Below are 21,292 nucleotides of genomic sequence, written 5' to 3' on the forward strand. Positions count from 1 at the left end.
CTTCTCCAAGCACAAATGTATTCTAGCTCAATTTTCGGACAACCCCGTGGCGTCAGTGGTTCATGAAAAACGCAAAGTGAAAAAGTGGACACCTACAGTAGCTTATTGACAAAAGAAATATGAAAACGTTTGATTAGTGCGAGTAGTGAGTGCGTCACAAGAAAGATGACCTGCCCGGTTAGCTACGGTGTCGGAATTAGTCAGAATGAGTCGTCATTCAGTAGGTGACCACTACAAATATCTGGGACGATGCGGCCGAGAGGATGGGCCCGGTTCGGATCCTGACGCGAACAGATTGTGAGAGGTAATAAGAAGCACAGCTGACAGCAGTCACTGTATGTGGGACACGCATTGTCCAATGCTGATTCCGACAGAGAAAATGGCCGTAAGTCATTCGTGTTGCCCGATATACATAGAGTGTGCAGAGAGCAAATGTTCACGCTGTAGACGGCTGCCTTGCAGGTCGAGGTTCCGAGATCTGTATATCATGGACTTCCGGTTCCGCACAGCTGCAGTTCCGTCCAGCGCTGGGAAGGGATAAGGGATCCGCGGCGGAAAGTCCCGGACCGCAAGTACCAGGCGCCGGGGAGAGTCGCGACAGCGTGACGTAGGTACGTCAGCGTCGCCCAGCCCGTTCGGAGAGATACCAGCGTGGCTAGCGTCCGACAAAAGGACAGCGTTCTGCCTACTTGATTGGCGTAAAGTGGACTAAAATATAATAAACGATGATGTCGACTGGATAAAACTGTCTAAGGTTTACAGGGGACTTAAGAATTCGGAACGGAAAAGAAAAGCAAGGCGACTCCATAAAACACAAGGCCCTCTTGGTGGCCACGAAGTCTGACGGAAATCGATCCGGGTAATAGTGGAGACGACCTTATAAAAGAGAAAACACAGTATCCTGCTCAGTTTCTGGACATCTCCTTCCCATTCGACATGACACAGAGACCATTCACTGTGGTCTAGACATTCACAAAAATATCTGCAAGCCATACCCGAGCGGATGAATTTACCGTAGGCTCGCTCACCTCACCCGCTATTTCATCCCGCGGCCCTCCAATCTGAATCATCGCTAAATCTCTGCCGTGTCGGTCAGTGACGTCACCAGAGCGATGGTGACGTCACAGCGGCGCCGTATAGCTGACCACCGATCCCGGGGTCCGTTCACCGCCAGTGTTATTCTGACCCCACTGATACAGCAGCGAACTACCACATGATTCCTCATTAGATAAGATTCACGTTGGCAGGTCATTAGGCCACGAGCGAACTTTCGCAGTCATATTGCGGTAACGATAATTCATTACCACAAACTTTATGCGAGCCGGCAGGTGAAAATTTCATAAGACGTCTGAAATAAGTGATGGCCCATACATTTCTGGCTGGACAAAGTCTGTTTCCTGTTGATAAATGTTGCCCGGAAACGCTTTGACGATCAAACTGAGGTTAGTAATTGTGGTGTAATACGAGATTCGACGGTCCGCGCTTAACATAACTATCTATCTTTTTCGATGGAGTTCAAGATTACCTCTTCTAATGGAGCTCGAAATTCTGTAACACTAGCCACTCAAACCCAAAACCAGAGCACCCTGGCCCAACCTGATCAGTCGCAGTGCCACGCTCATTGCTCATTGTTCAGCGGAGTGTATATTGCATAACCTTTTTCTGCCATCTACCGAATTACAGAGAACGGCAGCCACCCGACCTCTACGCCATAACGCGCGATCCAAAAGACCATGCACCAAGCCCACATATGTTCGATATCCATATTCCACGTATTCCCATGGAAGTGTGGGCCCCAAAAATTCACAGACCCAGTCCCATAAACAACAGCGTCCTAACACCGTCCCCAACACTTTTCCCTCCATCACGCACCTGTGTATGAACACGTCTCTCCGCTGGCCCACCCGGTAGATTCTGTCTCCCGCCTGCTCCTCCAACTGGGGATTCCAGTGCGGGTCCAGTATGAACAAATGGTTCCCACCGACCAGGTTCAGGCCCACGCCGCCGGCCAGCAGCGACAGCAGCATCACCTGGCGGACAAACACGGAACCACACGTCACAGGGATGACCACTGAGGGCCACTCTGCCTTATTCGCCCGTCCGGCAACGGCAAAACAGCCGTGCTTCCAGGTAACATCAAATGAACACAAATGTAGATAACGACGCATTACAGTGTCGCAACAACAACAACAGGAGGCAAACGTAGCAATATCGCTCAGGCATCCGGGTAACGCATAAAACACTGCGTAGGAACGCAGCATTCACTCATGTCCACATAAGACATGCACTGCTCCAACGAACGACTCAGTAATGAGGATACGGTTCAGCTGTTTGACCTTCAAGTAAGAAGGCCAAACCCTTTCGTCAACCATTCTGCGGAGGCCCTCTGATTCCCCACTCACACACACTGGCCATCAGCTACTCACCCGCGGTCCCCGACGCGACGTTCCATTGAACGCTTCGATCAGCTGCTGCCTCTCGGACATCTTGACCGCGCCGGAGATGGTACAGGAGGCGACGCGCGCCTCCGACAGGTGCTCCCGCACGATGTCGAGCATCGAGGTCCATTGGGACACCACGACAACTCTCTCATCTCCGGCGTCCACGATGGCGCGCACCTCCTCCATCAGCCGGCGCAGCTGTCGGAGAGGGACGGCAGCGTCAACGGCAGGGTCATCATCATCAGCAACGTTATCATCGTCAGCGTAATATCATCATCATCATCATCACCATCATAAGCATCACAATCAACCATATCAACGCCGTCATCATCATCATCATTATAATCATCATCATCATCGTCATCATCATCGTCATCCCCACCTTGGCGCTGCGCCAGTCCCGGCCGAAGACGGGGTTGTCGGCGGTGAGTACGCTCTTCTCTTCAGCCGCCTCCTTGGCCGGCGCCTCGGACAGACTCAAGCCAAGGAGCCTCTCCTCTAGTTCAGCAGCCTCGTCTTCCACATCCACGCCGGCCGACTCGCGGTCCGATGACGTCAGCACCTGTCGGCGTCGTGACGTCACTGGTCCGGTAGGTGGGGGAAAAGGGTAAGTACAAAGGCCGACTTGGGGAGTTCTGACCTCAGGTGGGAGGGTTCCTTATTCAAGAGAGGACCATCACCAGCCTCAAAACTCAAAAGACTGCAAGACTGCAGAGTTTCAAACAGAGAGAAACTGAAGCAGAGCAGAACCGAGCAGAAACAAAACGAGAGTTACAGTGAGCTGCAAAAAGTTCTGGACAGAGAGCCACAGAAGACCACACTGTTTCGAAAACAATTCTCGGAGATGGAGGGACCAGACCCTCGCTCCGCTCAGTTGGTGTTCGTGACCTACACAGCAGATAGCCGCGTTCTCCCACTATGGCTGTCTCGTTAGGGCGGGGGGCGCTATTGGCTGATGGGTATCGGCCGGATGGGCCGAGGCACGGCACGGCAGTCCCGTGATGCGGTATCACGGCTCGCTGATCAGGGGAGGGGTGGGGGATCGGGTGGGGGATCAGTAGGACGAGGCTGCAACGGAAATGAGTGCCAAGCGGAACGGAGAAGGGGTTCCGAAGAAGAGCCAAGAGGGTTGCGGACAGCGAAGAAGGGAAAAATGAGGCGACGGCTGCTAAAGTAACGATGTGGCTGAGCCATGACCGTAACAAAGGGGGCATGACACATATTGCGTACAAACGAATGTAGTTTTCGAATGTCAGGCGATGAGAACGATATAATGACACGGAAAACCGAAAATAGGTAGCAGTCAGGATTTAGCTGTCAGTCAGGATAGTCAGGATTTTAGAGCTATGCCTTGTACGCCATCATGCGTGTCGAACTACAGCATCTGAGCTGAACTGAGCAATATCCCCGACCGACCCGTACCGTTTTGGCCAGCGCCGGGTGGCAGCAGATCTGCCTCAGTCGCAGCAGCTGTACAAGCAGATGGTGCTGCCTGATGCTGCCCTTCTGACCGAGGCCCGACGGTCCGCCCTCCGAGCCGCCTGCAAACACGTCAAGGTCAACGTCACGTCAGTGACATCATACGTCACATAGCCGTCACCAGACGTTTCACGTTACCAAACGTAATAGCGCGACCGAACATCACATCATCACGCGTCACATCATCAAACGTCACAGCACCACCAGACGCGACGGCGCTCCTCACGAAACAGGCAAGATCATTTCACCTTTTCGTTGAACTGGTGCTAACGCTCAACGCAAAAAGGGAAATCAAGCTGAAACTACCGGAAGTTAATCATCATTAAGTTTGGGCGGTGGCGTATGGTTTCACTCTGCTGCCTCTGCGCATATCCTGCCCGGGCGGGACTGGGAAAACCCCGGTGTCTGTGCCTGTGTGTTTGTTTCGGTTCGTATGCGTTGCCGCGCCTGTGTTATTGTATTTGTGCGGATATGAGGCCGTGACGTCGGCTGTCGAGGCGCTCGGCACCGGCGGACCGAGGAGCCGCCGCCGCCGGCGCCGGCGTCATCGTCCGTACACCGACTGGAATTTCCAGTCCGTGCGGTGACGTCACACACCTCCTTCCCCTCACCCCCGGCCGGGGTCAGGTCAGGGGTGTCGGCCGGCAGGGGGCAGCACCGGAAGTCAGGGGGACATTCCCCGACGTACCTAGTACACAGACCTACACCACGGCCTGTGACCACCTCTGATGACGTCCCCGTTGGTCACCGATGACGTCACCGGGCAGTGTGCCGGCTGCAGTGGCCTTGGCTGGCCCGCGCGGCGGCCGGCCGGCAGCGGAGGAGGCAGTAGTGTTCGTCCGGTCGGCCAGGATGGGGGCCACGGTGGGTGTGTGGGTGGCGACGCTGCTGCTGCTGGCCGCCACGGTCGGCGCCGCTACATTGGAGGGCTCAGGTGAGAACGACCCCCCCCCCCTCACCACCACAGTAACCCGGTTTACATAGCATTTTTGACGAGGCTCTAGCTTGTTAATTTGGCGATAATTTCGATGCAGTGGTCTTCAAATATTTAGAGGGGATCATTTTGTAAATTGTTAAGCACCATTCGCATCTTTTGCAACATCACGGACGGAGATATAAGCTTGCAACAAACCCTATGTAAACCGGGTTAGCATGAGGCAGCCCCGCGCAACCGTTCTTCTTTCTCCGTGCTGGGCTTCAGTGGTTTTATGAATTCTGTTTGGCAACAACCACTATTCAACCAGCCTGTTCCAGACACCCGCACTAGAGATGCAACATTGTCGCTAAATAGGATCGAAGTCTGGGCATAATCAATTCTCCGGTAAGCTCCTCACAAGTCTATCGACTTTAGTAAACCGCTTCCAAGCTTGGTTACGTTCATCGCTCTCAACCCCACCTTGGTTCGATGAACCCGAGTTCAGACCTCTGAGCTGGGACGCTTGGAGCCATGGAGGACTTGAACTTGAACAATTATCTGCATCCCGGTAGGATCACAAACCTATTATCACTCATTCGGCACCATATCATCTGGGCAGACTACTTGCAGATGAGCAGCACTGAGAAAGAACAGGCGGGCAAAACCAACGGTAACCGATATCGTCACTTGTTTCTCGTTTTCCTGCTATACGGCCCACTGGTCAGCGGTGTTTGTGGGTTGTAACCGCCGTTTACCTAGACACGTGTTGCGGCACAACAGAAAACGTGAGAAAATGATTCACTCGAGTATGACGGGATTCACGGTGAGCTGCATCATACAACTTCCCCACATCCGCCTATAGATAATTTGAACGCTACTCTGCGTCCGGAATTAGGAATTTCGAACGCTTTTATTAACTTGAACACACCGATGAATCTGAAGTTAGAGCGTCAAAACATCGACAAAAATCTACCAGCACAGAAGCCCATTTAAATCCACCCGTTCTGACAATCCTCCGATAACTCTTCAAAGTCCGTCTCTATCCAGATACACTATGTAGCCTTGCGGAGCCCCGAGCGGGTCCCCGTCCCCTCCCCGGCCGACTGAACAATGCACGGTACGGGGCCCCTCGTGCTGCGCGTGTCCTTCACCTTGGTCCGAACCGGTAGGACGGCAAACCGACCACCCGGTCCCGAGCGGTCTCTATAAGCGGAGGATCAATCGAGCGGACCAACCGACCGGTCAGGAAAACTGATCACCCCGGTCCCGGTCAGTCAACCGATTAGACAACCCGAGCGAGCGACAGCCCAAGCGACGGATCATACGACCGATCCCCCTCCCCCAGCGGGATATCACCTAACCGGTCCCCACCGGTAAAACACCCATCGATCCTCATCACAAACACCCAACGGTCCCGAGCGGCAAGAACCTCCCAGCAGATAGGACGAACCGCTGTCGGTAGAACCTCAATACGGACAGAGGATATGCACCGCAAACGGTGAGACGCCACGGTCCAGACTCAATTATGCAGTTCTTGGCACCATAGTTCCGGTCCCTATGCATAGGAACTCACTAGGTCGCTTTCCAGGCGAGCAAAACATAAAACATAAACAAAACATTGCAACACTGGACCGCTGAAAGTCGGACGGGTTTCGTAAGGACAGCAAAGAAGGATCATCGCCCGTAAAAACAAACGCAAAAGCGGCGTAGAATTACGCAACCAGTCAGGTTTTTGAATGGACAGATAAATAATAGACTTCAAGCGGGCTCCCTCACATTTTCTACATAGGTACCGATCCGTTTCCGGCCAGCAGTACCAATCGCTTATACATTTTCTGCGGCGCCGTACAGGCTGACATAAACCCAGCCAGTACGACAAGCCGTGACAGTCGAGCTCGTCCCTGTCTCGGCCGCGAGGCTAGTCGCCGACAGGCCGTACCGGCTGCTGATCATAGGTAATACCAGGGCCGCGCGGTCGGCAGCTCTGACGGACTTCCCTCGACCACAGGTGGGGAAGTTTGGCCGAGCCTCCGTGCGCCGCTTATAACGGCCGTGATTACAGCCAGCGCACGGACATAACGTTAACCTGCTCTGGACGCTTAATGACGTCATCCGAGGCAGATCCCAATCCCATCAGTGACGTCATAAGTCGCTGACTGAATCAGAGAGTTCCGCGGTAGCTGCTGGACGTCACGGCACAACTATGACGCTGTCCCTCGCGCACAGTGTCTGTAGAATCGTCCGTGGGCCGTCCCGGTGGCTTTCTCCGGCCTGTGAGCGGGCACGGATTAGCGAGGGATTAGCATAGGACTCGGCGGTAGGGAGTTCCGCCGGTAGGAATCCAGGGTCATTGAAAGACCGGGATTCAGGGCCATTGAAGGACCGGGATTCAGGTTCATAGAAAGACCGGGATTTATGGCCACTGGTGCTGAGTGGACATGGGACATCCCTATCCGGTGAGGCATACTTGCAGTGGCGTTACTACCAGCTGTAACAACTGCAATGCATAATGTCACCACCAGCTGTCACATCTGCGCTGCGGTGCTGTCACTAACAGCTGTACCAGCACGAGCAGCTGGTCAAATGAACAGAGGAGCGGCTGCTCTCACGGCAATCGGCGATAGTGCCGATCGTGCTGCTCTCCAGCGATATACCGGTTCAATCCAGCTAGCACTGAGCGGTGACAGAAGCGCGTCCTCAACACTGAGATCCGACAGACGAGCAGCAGCGGCCAGACCAAATGAGGAGTGGACAGGAGTGGTGCCGAGTCTATCTCCGGCTCGACAGGACCATATCGAGAATAGCAAATCTTTGTCTGACATTTGAGAGACGGGAGATGAGACCATATGAGATGAAGTCATGATCTCGTGTATTTGACAGGAGAGCCACTGAGGGGATTTCCTGATCCGCCCAGTAGGCTGGATGGGGAAGGCTTTTTTGTTAACTCTGTTTACGTCCGTTGACCGTTGTGTCTACAGTTGCATGTGCTGCCCTGCATTAGTTCACACCGTGTCATCCATTACCGTCCCTGCTCTCCTCTGCTGGGGTCGAAAATCCATGTTATGCTGCAGCGAAACATCAATGATGTGAATAGGGGACGGTCCCGCATGTCCCGTGTCGTAGATCGGGTATCTCATGGGGGTCGGCCGGAAAACGAGGGCGGGGTCACCGGTCTATGGACTCAGCCCCTATCCCAGCAATCTAACCAGCGATGTGCCTTCTCCTAAACGATTTACTTTACATGCTTCCACTGTTTAACTTTCGCCGCACAGATGCGTCACATACCTACACACACCTATGACACACCTAATGTCCAACCTCTTAGCGTCAAAGGTGACTGTTTTGACCAGTGGGGTAGGTCGGATATCTGCTCACGTCGGTCAGATAACGTGACGAAATACCAGCCAGCGGACTAGGTAAACATTTGTAGCTGTGTTATGCTAGCTCGGCGTTTTATAACAGTCAAAACCGTGTCTCCAATAGACACAGGCCCCGTGTCTTCAGCACAGACACAACTCTCTGAATCTCTGTGGCCGCGCCACAGGCATTTGTTGAGTTCCGTGTCTCCAGGCCATGGGCCAGATCGTGTCTTCATTACGAAATGCCTCATTGTTGAAACCCACCAATACCACACCGTGTCCCACAAAAGCCAGTGATCCTTGCTTCCACTACCATCCAGTGAACCGTGTGCCCATGTCCTGGCAAATGCCAGTGACCCGTGTCTCTAATACAGCACAGTGACCCGTGTGTTCGTGCCCCGCAGATGCTAGTGACCCGTGCGAGCACCACACGTGTCCGACGGGAGAGGAGTGCGTCTCACATGAGGTCTCCTGTCGGCGACGGCCGTGCCCGCGGATCAGCGAGTGCCGTGCCGCCAACTGCACTCTGCCCTGCCGGGACGGGTACGAGTGCGACCGCGAGCCGTGCAACCAGCCACCCTGCGACGCGCGTGAGCGGTGCGTGCCGCGGCCGGACGCGTGCGGCGGCCGCTGTCTGCCCGACGAGCTGTGTCTCACCAAGGTGCGTCCGTGCGCGCCGCGGTCACCGTCTGACGCGCGGCCGCCGTGCGTCGAGAGCTGGTGTGTGACGCGCGGCGCTGCACTGACGGCGCGTCACCAGCCGCCGCCGCCGTCGTTCTGCGGCGACTGTCCGGCGCCAGCCGTCTGCGTGCCCACACAGGTGTGCCGCCAGTACAACGAGTGCCTCTTCCTGCCCGTGTGCCTCACCGACTGTACCGAGATGTGGTGCGGCAGCGGCCACGAGTGCCGCATGCAGCCGCCAGCGGACTGTGAGACCGCCGACTGTCCGCCGGAGCCCACCTGCGTCCCCGACGGGTCGCCGCCGGAGGTCGAGCTAGCCAATCGGTTCTCCTCCGGGCCGCGCCGCCCTCAGTGTGTGGTCAGCTGCAGTGAAGACGAGGAGTGCCGCTTCATGCCGACGCGCTGCCTCGAGTCGCCGTGCCCGACCGTGGCGCGTTGTGTGCCCCGAGCGGCGGTCGCAGCTGCCGCTGCCTCGGTGGCCGGCGCTGCGGCAGCCGCTGCGGGACCTTCCCCACCGGGAGGAGAGTGCCCGCTGGATGACCTGCGTCAGCTGGCCAGCCCAGCGTTCTGCGGCACGGCCAGCCTGCACCAGTGCGCCGTCGATGGCGAGTGCGGCCCGCAGCGGCGCTGCTGCGAGCGCGGCTGCGGCCGCTCGTGCCTGCCCACCTGTCAGCCGGGCTGTGCGCCGGGCTCCGAGTGTCGCCTGGTGGCCGTCCAGTGTATCGGCTCGCCGTGCCCCAAGGTAGCGCAGTGCGTGGCCGCCGAACACCCGGGGCAGGCCGGCCCGCTGCCGCCGCCGGCGCCGTCCCCGCCTCTTCGGCCGGCCAGGCCGTTCCCTCCACCACCACCATCCGCCGACCAGCTGCCGAACGGAGCGGCGTCCGCGGCTGCCGGAGCGTCATCATCGTCAGCGTCGGCGTCGGCGTCATCATCCCAGTCATCGGTCGATGGCGCGCAGGGTCTGCCAGACCGTCCCGGTCTGTGTCCGGTCAATGACCGTCAGACCCAGTCCAAGATCTGCTTCGATAACGGCTCGGTGGACATGTGCTCCAGCGACCACAGCTGCCCGGCCGGCCAGCGCTGCTGTCTGCGCGGCTGCCAGCGTCTCTGCAGACCCGTCTGCGACTCGTGTCCCGCCGCACTGCAGTGCCGACTCGACACCGGCAGGCCAGAGTGTCTGACACCCATCGAGAGCAACAATCGCTTCAACATTCGCCGACGCGTACAGCGGGGGTAGTACTGACGAGCGGCCGCCGTCCCTGGGATAGAGATGCCTACCGTACCGGACTCTGAGGAACGGTCTCAGAAGGCAGGATTACGGCGCTCCATGAATTAGAGGGGCACGCAGGTGGATCCTGGGGAGATCCATGACCTCGCTGCGTCCGTCTGTCGCGTTCTCCTCAGCACTGACCTTGCGCCGCGATTCTTCAGGATACCATTCACAGTTTGATAGGGAATCCGCGCTCGGGGGCCCGCGGAGACGAGTGTGAAGACAGGCTCAAAGACTGAAGTCGACAGCCGAGCGACTGAGTGGCTGACTGGGCGGGCGGGCGCTTCAGTTCAAAGGGACTGCAGTGAGAAGCAGTACACTGAGTTCGGTGAAACCCTGGAAGAAGGCGGTAGCGCCAGCGCCGCGCGATGAGGTTCGCAGAGCGAGATTTGACCGCGAGACAAACGTTCATGCTCAGTGTGGTTGTGTGCAGTTGCAGAAATCCACTGTTTCGTTGTTTGTGTCATGACTGCATTCAGAGTGTTGATCATAATAAATGGACACATCCACAAGTTAGGAATATTTCTGATAAAATGACAACATAATCTGTTGATAGGGTTCACTATTGAGGTATAAACTGTGCCAAATGCTGTATTGGCTTATGAATTGCCGATGAGATTCCAATCAAACTGCGCTCCCTCACGAATACCACAGCCCTGTTTATTTACATTGAAATATGTCTGGGAATAGGATATGCGAGCATTCACTCTGTCCACGTCCAAACATATGGGCCAGATGTCTATACATAAATACAGTACCTATAGTTAGTGGTATTAAAGTGATTCAGTACGGTGAAGTGGCGCTATAGCTGTAAGAAAATGCTTCCACAGGACAGGGGCTTTCCAAGTCCTGGAAAAGCCGCCCGCTCTCGGAAAACTGGCCGGCCCCACCGCCACGGATCGTGATGTCATTTCAGTCATCGAATTAAGTGCAACGTTTTTGATAGCAATGCGATGGTTTAACCCGTGCAACTCGCTGTCAGCAGCGAGCTTGGGTTCAAGACAGCTGCTTGCAAACTTTAAAGAAGTTACCGTACTTCCCAATACCCAAACTAAAGCCTGGCGGAAGCTCAGGCCGTATCGACACGGAAGCACTCACCGCATCATAACCACGTAATCGAATGCAAGAAAGAATGTAACGTTGCGACACATGAGGCCTAGGCCCTTATTTATATCTTATATCCGTTCATTGACAAACAGTGACGGGTGCTTCAGCATAACGTACCCATTCTTCACTGCCTGGGCTTTCTACATCGAGACAGCAGATCGACACACTCGGTTGCCCAATACCGAGGGGCACTGTTGTGTTTCTTGTAGTGGCCGGTATAATGGGCGAACCAAGCGCCAGCGCATCCCAGACTGTTGAGTGTTGACAGTCCGGGATGTTAGTACGACGTCTTGTAGATGGTAAGATGGACGGGTCAGGTTGAGGGGCTAGAACAGGCCTTGGACGCACCCTTCAGGCGACACCACCCGGCCGCTCTGTGTCCGATACAACAGACGGGGCCGGGCAACACAGAACGCCGCGCCACGGCGCGGTGTGTTTCCACCAGAGTGGATCGCGTATCGCCAGTCATCGCCAACAGTACGATGACTGGCTTTTCGAACCCAGGGCCGTCGCCCGCAGCACCGGATGCACCGCTCAAAGAGGCGACTGAACGCAGACAGCCGGCCGCTGCGGGCCAGACATAACTCATTCCGAGAGCACAGCTCCAATACCAGCCCGCGGCGCGGCCGGCGAACCGCACACTGCAGACGCTCAAAGCGGTTCGTATGTACAGTGGATCTAGTTAGGATCTCCAGACGTAACTAGATGGCGTTGAGCCTTAGTCGAGTCCATGTCAAATTCAAGGGGAGGTCAGTACCGAGCTGGGCCGGGCGGGGAGGTGGGGAGGGGCGAGGTCACGGTGCGGGTGACCTGTCAAACAGCCCCGGCGCAGCTGGGCGCTGCCGCAGGCAAATGACGCATTCCAGCCGGCTCGCTGTTCCATATCGCGGTGGCGGGCCTGGCGGCCCGTAGCCTGGCTGCTTGGAAGAAAAGGATAAAGGCATGGGTTTGCCGTGGTCGGTTTATCTATTGTCACCTATATGACGCACTCAAAGTACTGCATATGTGATGCTGGTAATGCATGATGCTATGGTAGGTATTATTGTTGGTAATGATTGCGATGTTGGTAATGCAGCTGGCAGTGGAATACTAGCGAATGCTCCGAGCGCCGAGTAGCTCAAGGGATTAACTAAATATAGCCTGAAATTTTCATTGAAGATAGTTCCAGCACAAGAAATATCCTTCACCAGTTTTGGACTGGCTGGTGTTTCTTGCGTAGAGCGCCTATTGACAAATAACTGTCATGGCCGGCGATTTTTTTTTTTTTTTTTGTATGACGGGTCACATCGGACTAAGGTCAAATTTAGTCGCTAAAAGGGGATGAGAAAAAGTGGACGAGTATCGCATTTTTGTGTATAAGGTTTCGAGTTAAAAAAACTAAGCCAAAATAAGTTAAACAATAAAAAAATCATAAGAATATATGACCCGAAACTAACTTCTGTTTTGTATGATCAATGATCATGATTGGGTGTAAGACCCCGGTCCAGCCTGGTTCAACCCGGCCTAACGGTTGCTGGAAATGAGGCCGCTTTCTGGTCCCGGCGTTTTATTCTCCGGGCGGGCTAATCCCGTCCAGCGTTTAGCCTTTCGAGACCCACTCAGGGTCGCGGTTGTTTTCGCCGCGCGCCCCAGTCGAGATGCAAAGTTAATAGTCACACGAAGCTTATTTAGGGCCAGCCAAACCAGCCTAGTCTGGAGTCACTGTTAAATGTATGCATTAGATGAAAGAAAAAGGTTCTGTAGAATCGATCAGTTTCGAAGTCGTATATTCGGGGGCCTCAAATAAAGTTCGTGTGACTATCAACTTTGCATCTCGAATGGGCTGAGCGGCGAAAACAACCGCGGCTCTGAGAGGGTCCCGAAAGGCTAAGCGCTCAACGGGGCTAACCCACCCGGAGAATAAAACGCCGGGACCAGAAAGCGGCGGCCTCATTTTCAGCACCTGGTTCGGCTCCCTCATTTACCTTTGGGCTTGGCCTCGTGACATTCACAGACGTCAGACATTCAACGAACAATTTTGGCGGAAACACTATCCAGCAAGCTGCGCAGGGACGCAGGGCGACAGGTGTTCGTAGCGTTGGGGCTGGGTGATCTGTGTGCCGAGTGCGATATCGTGGGTTCGAGCCCCACTCGGCTCTGGTTTTATCTAGATACTAGCCAAAACCTTTCCTTTTACTGCAATACTGACAACTGACAAGCACGGTGATTTATCTTTCCCGATATCCTCTTAACAAAGTCAAAATTGTCGCACCTATATATTTATTTTAATGTTTTGCTGAGTTTCATGAATTTTCATTTTTTATTTTTGGTCGTTTCTCTGGACCCATTTCAACTCGTGATTCTTTTCGATCCGATAAAAACCCATCATGGCTGAGCGTGTCAAATAATGAAAGAAATTATGTAACTGAATATAAATTTAGAAAAGCCTTACACATCATGCAAGGATCGACTGAAAGTATAGGTCCACGATTTCAATTATGATTGGTTAACATTTTTGCTGCAAGTTTGAGGCGTTGCATTTCGCTTGCCCGTTTGTTTGAGATAGCTATTCCCTTCAGTCGCATTCTTGCTGGCTTCACATGAACAGGGTGATGTTTCACCGGCGATCGCAGGACGCTGCTATTACTACGTGTCAAATTGGGTTTCCACGGAGACGTGAACAAGCCCATTGCTCCAACACTACCACAAGTGTGACGTCAGCAGATATCACTGGTGAAACACCACCCGAGATACCACCATACCTGAGGGAGCGCACCCGCAACCAGCTTCCCCTCCCCTCAGCCGCGGCGCAGTGGCGGGCGGCCCGCTCCCGGCGCTACGCACGCTCCACCCCGCGATAGCAGCGCGTCACCCCCCCCCCCCCCCCCTCCCTCCTTCCCCACAATGACCGGTGACCTCGCTCCCCTCGGGATTTGGACTCGCCCTACCCCGACCGTAGCGCCACGTGGTGGCTCTGGAGATCTTAAATAGACCCACTGTACATACACTGGGCGCCGCAGAAGACCGGTCTACAGTGGCTCCTGTCCATAAATATTTACAGTCCGGTCGAGCGCGGCCCGCCGCCGCCTCAGATGATGCCCACACCATTTTTGCAGTGTATAAAGTCTAGACATTCATTAGCCAAAATATGCAGACGGAGGACGGGCGAGTTGGTAGACGGGCAGATGGATGCCATCTCTAAATTCGCCATCAGCTGGAGACATGCATTTCAGATCATACATAGACCTCTGTATAGTCGACTACAGAATGATGTTCCACTCCTCAGAAGCTATCAGTTGACCGGAGCGCTAAGTTGTGCCGTTTATCACGCAATTAAGCGTGTCAATTGTGAGCATTGGGACAAAGCTATAATTTGTGAACTCAGCCCGTGTGATGCGGCACAGCCTACCACTCCAGGCAAATAATTGCCTGTGAAAAGTGGAACATCATTCTGTAGTCGGCTATACATAGACCTCTGATGTATGTACAGAGTTCTATGGATCATACTACCGGACTACACTTGTGTATAGGTGGCTGCACAGTGCACAACTTACTCCTGTAGCCGACCAATTCCGTAAAATCACGTCTGATGCAGTTGACTACTGACTACTTCTATCATAGATAAGGGCCCATCCCAGACCCCAGCAGACAGAAGACAGGGGTCATTCCTGACTCCGATGGCCCCCGGCGCAGCGGAGGGGACAGATGGCCACCCACGGCGTCCGCGGGGTCGGGATTTCCGCCACGTATACCGTTCTCAGTAGTAAACAGACCACCGAGACCGTCCGGTCGGCATGGGGTATATGGACCGTCAGACACGGACACACCCACTGGGGTCAAGGGGAGGAAATCGTCATGGGGGCGCTATACGAGTATGTATAGCTGAGCCAGCGGAGTTGTGACAGAAATCATGCCGGTATGCCGGAGGACAGAATCAAAACTACAAGAAACATCCCGAAGGGTAGGTATGTTCCTGCTACAGCTGTCCTCGACGGTTGCTTGGATGGGTTGGCAGCCAGTTCCGAGCATGGAAGTGTGCTGAAGGATGACGGTGGGGCTGTCATGCAAATAAAAAGTACGAATGAATAGTGTTTCTGATTTACTTGCTGAGTCTTGTAGTGTGCTATAGAGCTAGTTATGTCTAGCTATTATTAAGTAGGCAATGGCATTGAAAAGATATCTACTAATTTGCATTAACTTACCTGGCCTAAACCTCGTTTGGCATTTCCGCCATCCCTTTTAGCGCCGTAATTATGTTCCCGAAATTCAACGGCCCCAAGCGGTATTGTGCAATCTGCACATCAGCAGTCATCGTAATCAAGTTTCATATGCATTATGTAATAACAGATGTTCGAACTGAATAGTTCTGCAATAACCATATTCTTACTGGGAATAATGGCGGGTGGTCCGGTAATCGCGGATAAGAGGGCTTCACTTGCTCTCGGAAAACAATAGTCATTTTTCTTCCAATAGTTATTTCTGATAACTGGCTATGTGCGTCATGATCGTTTCCTTCCTACAGGGTCTTTCATAATGAATGTTACTTTTAAAATAGCTATTTCTCAGGACATATATGTTCCTCATGTAATATGTACCATCACATGAAACAGAAACACATTAGCGTTTTTTGCACACACAACTTTCATTTTAATGCTCCTCAGGAATTTTCCACTGTATCGCCCTTAATTAAGGCACACGTTTCGGCCCTCTGGTGAAGGTGTCGCACCCCGCGCCTCACAACATCTGGGTCCAGGCTTCCAGCAAACCTCTCCACTGTGGTTTGCAGTGGATGGCTGCAGGAGGGTTTTGTCTCAGATCTGCCAATGCGACTCCCCAAAACCAGTAGTTCAGCGGGGAGAGGTCAGGACTCCGTGGTGGCCATGGTCGCTCGGTGAGGCGGCTGATAACGCGCTCTTCGAAATTCTCGATCAGCCACTAGCGCAACAGCTGCCGTGGTGTGCACTGTGGCACCATCCTGCTGGAACCACAGGCCGTCTCTTTGAACCTTGTCCCTGACCTGAGGCAGAAGCATTCCTTGAGCAGCCTGAGGTAAGCCACCCCGTTCAGTGTTGACCCAGGGGAGAGCCAATGGATGAAGACTTGTCCGTCGACCGTAATCCGTAATGCTTTTAGTGGTGTCGACATACTCTGCTTTTCCGTGAAGGAAAATTGGCGTTGGGAATTTTTATTTTTTGGGACAAAACCCTAATCAATTTGCAACAATACGCATATGAAATTCACGCGGAAGTGATAAATTAAGAGGTCCTAACGAAATGTTCAAAAGTAACATTCATTATGAAAGACCCTGTATAAACGTATCATTGAGGCATTGTACCTAATGGCATACGTATTCTTGCAACATTGCAGATAAATGAATCACGACTGTGGGCTTGTGTAACTACTATTACACATATGACGGTCATAGAAATACAAGAAAAAAGACTGCCACATGTCCGCTATAAAATATCACTATTTATAAACTTCATCGGCGCCGCTATGTTAGCCGCCAGGTTTACATAGCCTGGGCCGCTACTCAGCCCCTAGAAGAAAATAGCTTTCATTGCAAATAACAAAACACCTTTCATGGAAATTAATGAAACAAAAATCACCAAACACGGTGAATAGCGGCGAAGATGTTCCTGTTGATGGAACCCGGGTGCAGACCTACTCCGGTGGTCGGTAATCTCTGGCGCCTGGCGGGCGGCGGATCCAGCGACCACTGATCACCTGGCGGCCACTGCGGAAACTGATGTTTCCCTGCTCTGCCGCTGGGCTAGTGGCGGCGCTGCTCTCAACGGAGGAACGTCTGTATATCTATGGGAGGAACCAGCTGGAGAGCTGATGTTTCCCTGTTCTGCCACTTGCACTGGGCTGGTGGCAGCGCTGCTCTCCGCGGAGGAGTGTCGCTGTCGCGTCGCAGTCTCATATCGCTAAAAAAACGACTTTACCGACACCAAAGGGACAGCACGTGCTATCTGCGGTCCATTATGTGGGCGCTACCAAGAGAAAATGCATTGCTTAGAAAGTCAGAAATAATAGTCGCTATAGTCGCTAGACTAAAAGAAATAGGCATGTATGTATATTGTATAGTCGACTACAGAATGATGTTCCACTCTTCACAGGCAATTATTTGCCTGGAGTGGTAGGCTGTGCCTCATCACACGGGCTGAGTTCACAAATTATAGCTTTGTCCTGCTGAGAAAATCGTTATGTATGCTGACGACGCCCAGTTCATCCACTCTGACTTACCGAACAAGCTCTCTGACCTGAAAATACGTTTGGAAACCAGCATGTCTGCTGCTCTAAAATGGTTTACCCAGAACAGATTAAAAATCAACCCCTCTAAAACTGAGATGATCATGGTAAAATCGCAACGATTGAAAACCGAAACTGGCTTCCATATCCATTTTGGAAACTCTCAAATTTTCCCGGTACAGTCGGTGAGGGTGCTGGGCGTCGCCGTGGACGACGCCATGACATGGGACAAACACATATCATACATTTTGCGCCGGTGCTATAGTGTACTGATCGGTCTGTCAAGGATTCGACACCGCGTGCCGCGCGAGACCCGTAAGCTCCTGATTGAAGCGCTAGTCTTCCCGCTAATAACGTACTGCATGTCTGTATGGGGCGGTTGCACAGTCACACAGCTCTGGAGACTGCAGAAATGCACAAACTTCTGTGTCAGAATCGTAACGAACCTCAGGCGTTGCGACCGTGTGACAGCGTCCCGCAAGGAACTGGGATGGCCTGCTGTACAGGAGCTACTGCGTGAGCATGATCTGCATGTTATATTTAAACTGATGCATGACTCGCAAGCCCCTGATTCGATCCGCAGCCGCATCGTCCACCGTACTGCGGTGTCGAGCCGCAGCACTAGGGCAACCAGTGACGGTCAGCTTCATGTCCCGCGCGTGCGAACTGAGCTTGCCCGGCGCTCATTCATCTGTCGCGCAACTCGTTCATGGAATGAGTTGCCTGCGCCTGTTCGAAGCTGCACCGGTCTGGCGGCGTTCCGTAAAAAGGTTAAGAAACGGCATGTTTAATCCGGCTGCGCTAGGTCAATGTGGTCAGTTAGTTTATCATGTGTGGTGTGTTTTAACCTCTATAGAATCTGTCCTGTATGTATAGGTATGAGTTTTGAACTACTGAATGTATGACGTGGTTTACTGAAAACCCAATTTCTTGGATGTAACCGAAATATATGAGTATGAGTATGAGTATGAGTATGAGTATAATCGACACGCTTAATTGCGTGATAAACGGCACAACTTAGCGCTCCGGTCAACTGATAGCTTCTGAGGAGTGGAACATCATTCTGTAGTCGACTATACATCTTTTTTTTTTATAATAACACACACCGAACATCTATTTTTTTTCAATTCTCCGCTCAGTAATTGAACTTGGGACCTTTCGATCGTTGTTTTAAAAATTCAGTTTTTTCACAGTTCCAGTTCCACCAATGGAGCAAGTTTTACCGGTTCGCAGATGACCGGTTACGCTGCTCCATCACATCCTCAATCCTCAAATTACAGCATACTACCCTATTTCGGGATGACAGTAAGGTACTCTACCAGCAGTCACCATATAGCCGGTGGAGCGTTATTCTAACGGGAACCAGCCAAATCGAGGTGAGCGGCCAGATGAGCTGTCCTACACTCCCATCGGGGTATTATTATCCCAGCGGGATGAGCTTATTTAGAATCTCATTCCAAGGCGTCATAAGACCAGCGAGGGATACCCCATGCAGCGGCCTATAACATGGCACCTGATAGAAAACTCTAGTGTGACCTTGTAAAGGGAAACCCACACGGAAGCGCCCAAAACCTGTCTGGCTCAGTGTCAATGCGATGCTAATGGGAGGGCCAGCCCCCGACTCCCCTCTCCCCAGTGAAGCGTAAATACGGCTAGTCCTGCCAATAAACTCTCCACAGTTCACATCATCCATCTGACTCTCCTTCCCGGTGGAGCGTGCAGCTAATCCTGCCATTACACCCTCCTCCACATTGTCCCAGGACCATGGAGACAAGACAATGCTCTCAGATACCACCATGACGAGAAGAGCACTCAGCGCGGGCAGTCACAGCGAGTTCCAGCTACCGGGCGGAGAGCGACACGGGTCGCAGGGACAGGTCACACCATGCGTGACGAGACGGCGAGGACGGCCACTAATAAAGGTCACTATCAGGGTCACCGAGACAAACGCCAATTAGAGAACTTCCTGTGGCGAGAGTGAGCCTCAGTCAGGCTATCCATTCATCCGTCCGTCCGTCTGTCCGTTCGGGTGTGTTTGTGGGGGGGGGGGGGAGGAGGGAGGAGAGAAGGCTTTGATAACGAGCACGCCTTTGTTGCTTCATGAACTCCTCTGCTTGTCTGCTCTGTCCTTCAATTATGTCCGTTGTCTTGCGTCTCCCCCCCCCCCCCCACATATCCCTGTATTACGCAGCTTGCTGCATGCCAGTCTCGCTGTCTAACTGCCTTCACGCGCGGCTGGGTGCTTGTCTTCTTGACCATTCGTAACAGCCTGCCTGCTTTTCGTGTTCCGTTCTGAGAGCACTACCACCCTTATAAGTATAAAAATCGAAAAAGTTAATATTTGCGTAAGTGCTCTCCCTCGTCAGCCTGTCCGTTTGTCGGCCTTTTTCAATGTAAAAAAATATCTGCTTGACTGTCGTCTGTCTGTCTGTCTGTCTGTCTGTCTGTCTGTCTGTCTGTCTGTCTGTCTGTCTGTCTGTCTGTCTGTCTGTCTGTCTGTCTGTCTGTCTGTCTGTCTGTCTGTCTGTCTGTCTGTCTGTCTGTCTGTCTGTCTGTCTGTCTGTCTGTCTGTCTGTCTGTCTGTCTGTCTGTCTGTCTGTCTGTCTGTCTGTCTGTCTGTCTGTCTGTCTGTCTGTCTGTCTGTCTGTCTGTCTGTCTGTCTGTCTGTCTGTCTGTCTGTCTGTCTGTCTGTCTGTCTGTCTGTCTGTCCATCCCTCCCCGACGATTTTTTATGTTCACCTGCCAGTCTGTCCGTTCGTCAGTTATTCATTTTCGTCCCTTCATGTCATCTGGCTATCCACCTGTTTCGCATTCTGCGCGGCAACCACCGGTCCGTGACTCCAGTCAAGTCGGAAGGTTACTTTTGACGGCCAAGACGGCCGTAAAACAATCTGCCCATCAAGGCTGGCGGCGGATCACTCTCAGCCGAGCGCGGAGCGACACATCCCCTGTGTCACAGACAGTAGCGTGTCTACCCCCGTAAGCATACCAGCTGACGGTGCGTCGCCACGGAATGACGACACAGCCGGAAACATGAAAATACCAACGTGATGGTAAACGGCAACATGATATTCATGAAAACCAGGCGATTTGAAATGCAGATGAAAGATTCAGCACCTGAAATCAGAAGACGGGCTAACCGCCAATGCCTAGTGATGTTTGTCAATTGGCGCGTGGGGCGGGAGGGTGTCCGGCCCTGCAGTGTATAAAGTCGCCGGCGGCGGCCGTCCCAGCCACCATCCGCTGACCGGCCGGCACCAGCGTCCTGCTCTCCGACCAGCCTCTCTGGTCACCGGACACAGCCGCACAGCCGGTGCCGCGCCGCAGCTCGCCAACCTCCGCCAGCATGTCGCTCTGGACTCTGGTGGCCGCGCTCAGCCTGCTCAGCCTGGCAGAGCCGGGCTCGGCTCAGCAGCCGGTGCTGGGCCGGCCGGCCGAGTCGGCCCGGCTGCCGCTGCCGCCGGCCGCCGCCTCCGCCGCCGCCACCAAGCGCTCGTTCCTGGGCCTGCGGTGCCGCGGCGTGTACGACAAGGGCACGTTCTACGAGCTGGAGACCGTGTGCCGCGACTGTCTGACGCTCTACCAGGAGCCGGAGCTGTACGGCCTGTGTCGCTCGCAGTGCTTCACCACACAGTACTTTGTCGGCTGCCTGGAAGCGCTGCAGCAGGGCAGCGAGGCCGAGCGGCTGGACGCCGCCATTCGCCGGCTCAGCGGCAGGAAGTAGGTGACGAGAGGAAAGGCGAAACGTCACCGGATCGGCGAGGACGGACGAACAGAGAGACAGCCGGATGGCAGGACAGGCGTC

General features: G+C 53.6%; 3 protein-coding genes across 3 annotated transcripts in view; 2 read left to right on the forward strand and 1 right to left on the reverse strand.

Annotated features, from left to right (window-relative positions):
- LOC122386183 (transcription termination factor 2-like) overlaps window positions 1–21,292 on the reverse strand; it is a 45,795-nt gene that overhangs the window by 746 nt on the left and 23,757 nt on the right. Inside the window, exons 14-17 of the mRNA XM_043375134.1 lie at window positions 3,864–3,982; window positions 2,824–3,003; window positions 2,427–2,639; window positions 1,873–2,030 (exon numbers count right to left, since the gene is read on the reverse strand). Coding sequence (XP_043231069.1) covers window positions 1,873–2,030; window positions 2,427–2,639; window positions 2,824–3,003; window positions 3,864–3,982 — 670 coding nt within the window. The remainder of the gene's footprint in view (window positions 1–1,872; window positions 2,031–2,426; window positions 2,640–2,823; window positions 3,004–3,863; window positions 3,983–21,292) is intronic.
- On the forward strand, window positions 4,723–10,658 carry LOC122386184 (keratin-associated protein 10-6-like). The gene is made up of 2 exons (XM_043375135.1): window positions 4,723–4,854; window positions 8,600–10,658. The coding sequence occupies exons 1-2, from the start codon at window positions 4,773–4,775 to the stop codon at window positions 10,111–10,113; spliced, it is 1,596 nt and encodes a 531-aa protein (XP_043231070.1). The 5' UTR covers window positions 4,723–4,772; the 3' UTR covers window positions 10,114–10,658.
- On the forward strand, window positions 20,344–21,216 carry LOC122386186 (CHH-like protein). The gene has a single exon (XM_043375138.1). The coding sequence runs from the start codon at window positions 20,834–20,836 to the stop codon at window positions 21,209–21,211; it is 378 nt and encodes a 125-aa protein (XP_043231073.1). The 5' UTR covers window positions 20,344–20,833; the 3' UTR covers window positions 21,212–21,216.

The sequence above is a fragment of the Amphibalanus amphitrite genome, unplaced genomic scaffold (assembly GCF_019059575.1).
Source record: "Amphibalanus amphitrite isolate SeventyFive unplaced genomic scaffold, NRLGWU_Aamphi_draft 000243F_arrow, whole genome shotgun sequence".
Lineage (NCBI taxonomy): Eukaryota > Metazoa > Arthropoda > Thecostraca > Balanomorpha > Balanidae > Amphibalanus > Amphibalanus amphitrite.

Bases quoted from the DNA above. Each gene is read 5' to 3' on its own strand.
- LOC122386184 (XM_043375135.1), top strand. From the start codon at position 4,773: ATGGGGGCCACGGTGGGTGTGTGGGTGGCGACGCTGCTGCTGCTGGCC. The intron at 4,855-8,599 runs GTGAGAACGACC...CGTGCCCCGCAG, and splicing joins CGCTACATTGGAGGGCTCAG to ATGCTAGTGACCCGTGCGAG.
- LOC122386186 (XM_043375138.1), top strand. From the start codon at position 20,834: ATGTCGCTCTGGACTCTGGTGGCCGCGCTCAGCCTGCTCAGCCTGGCA.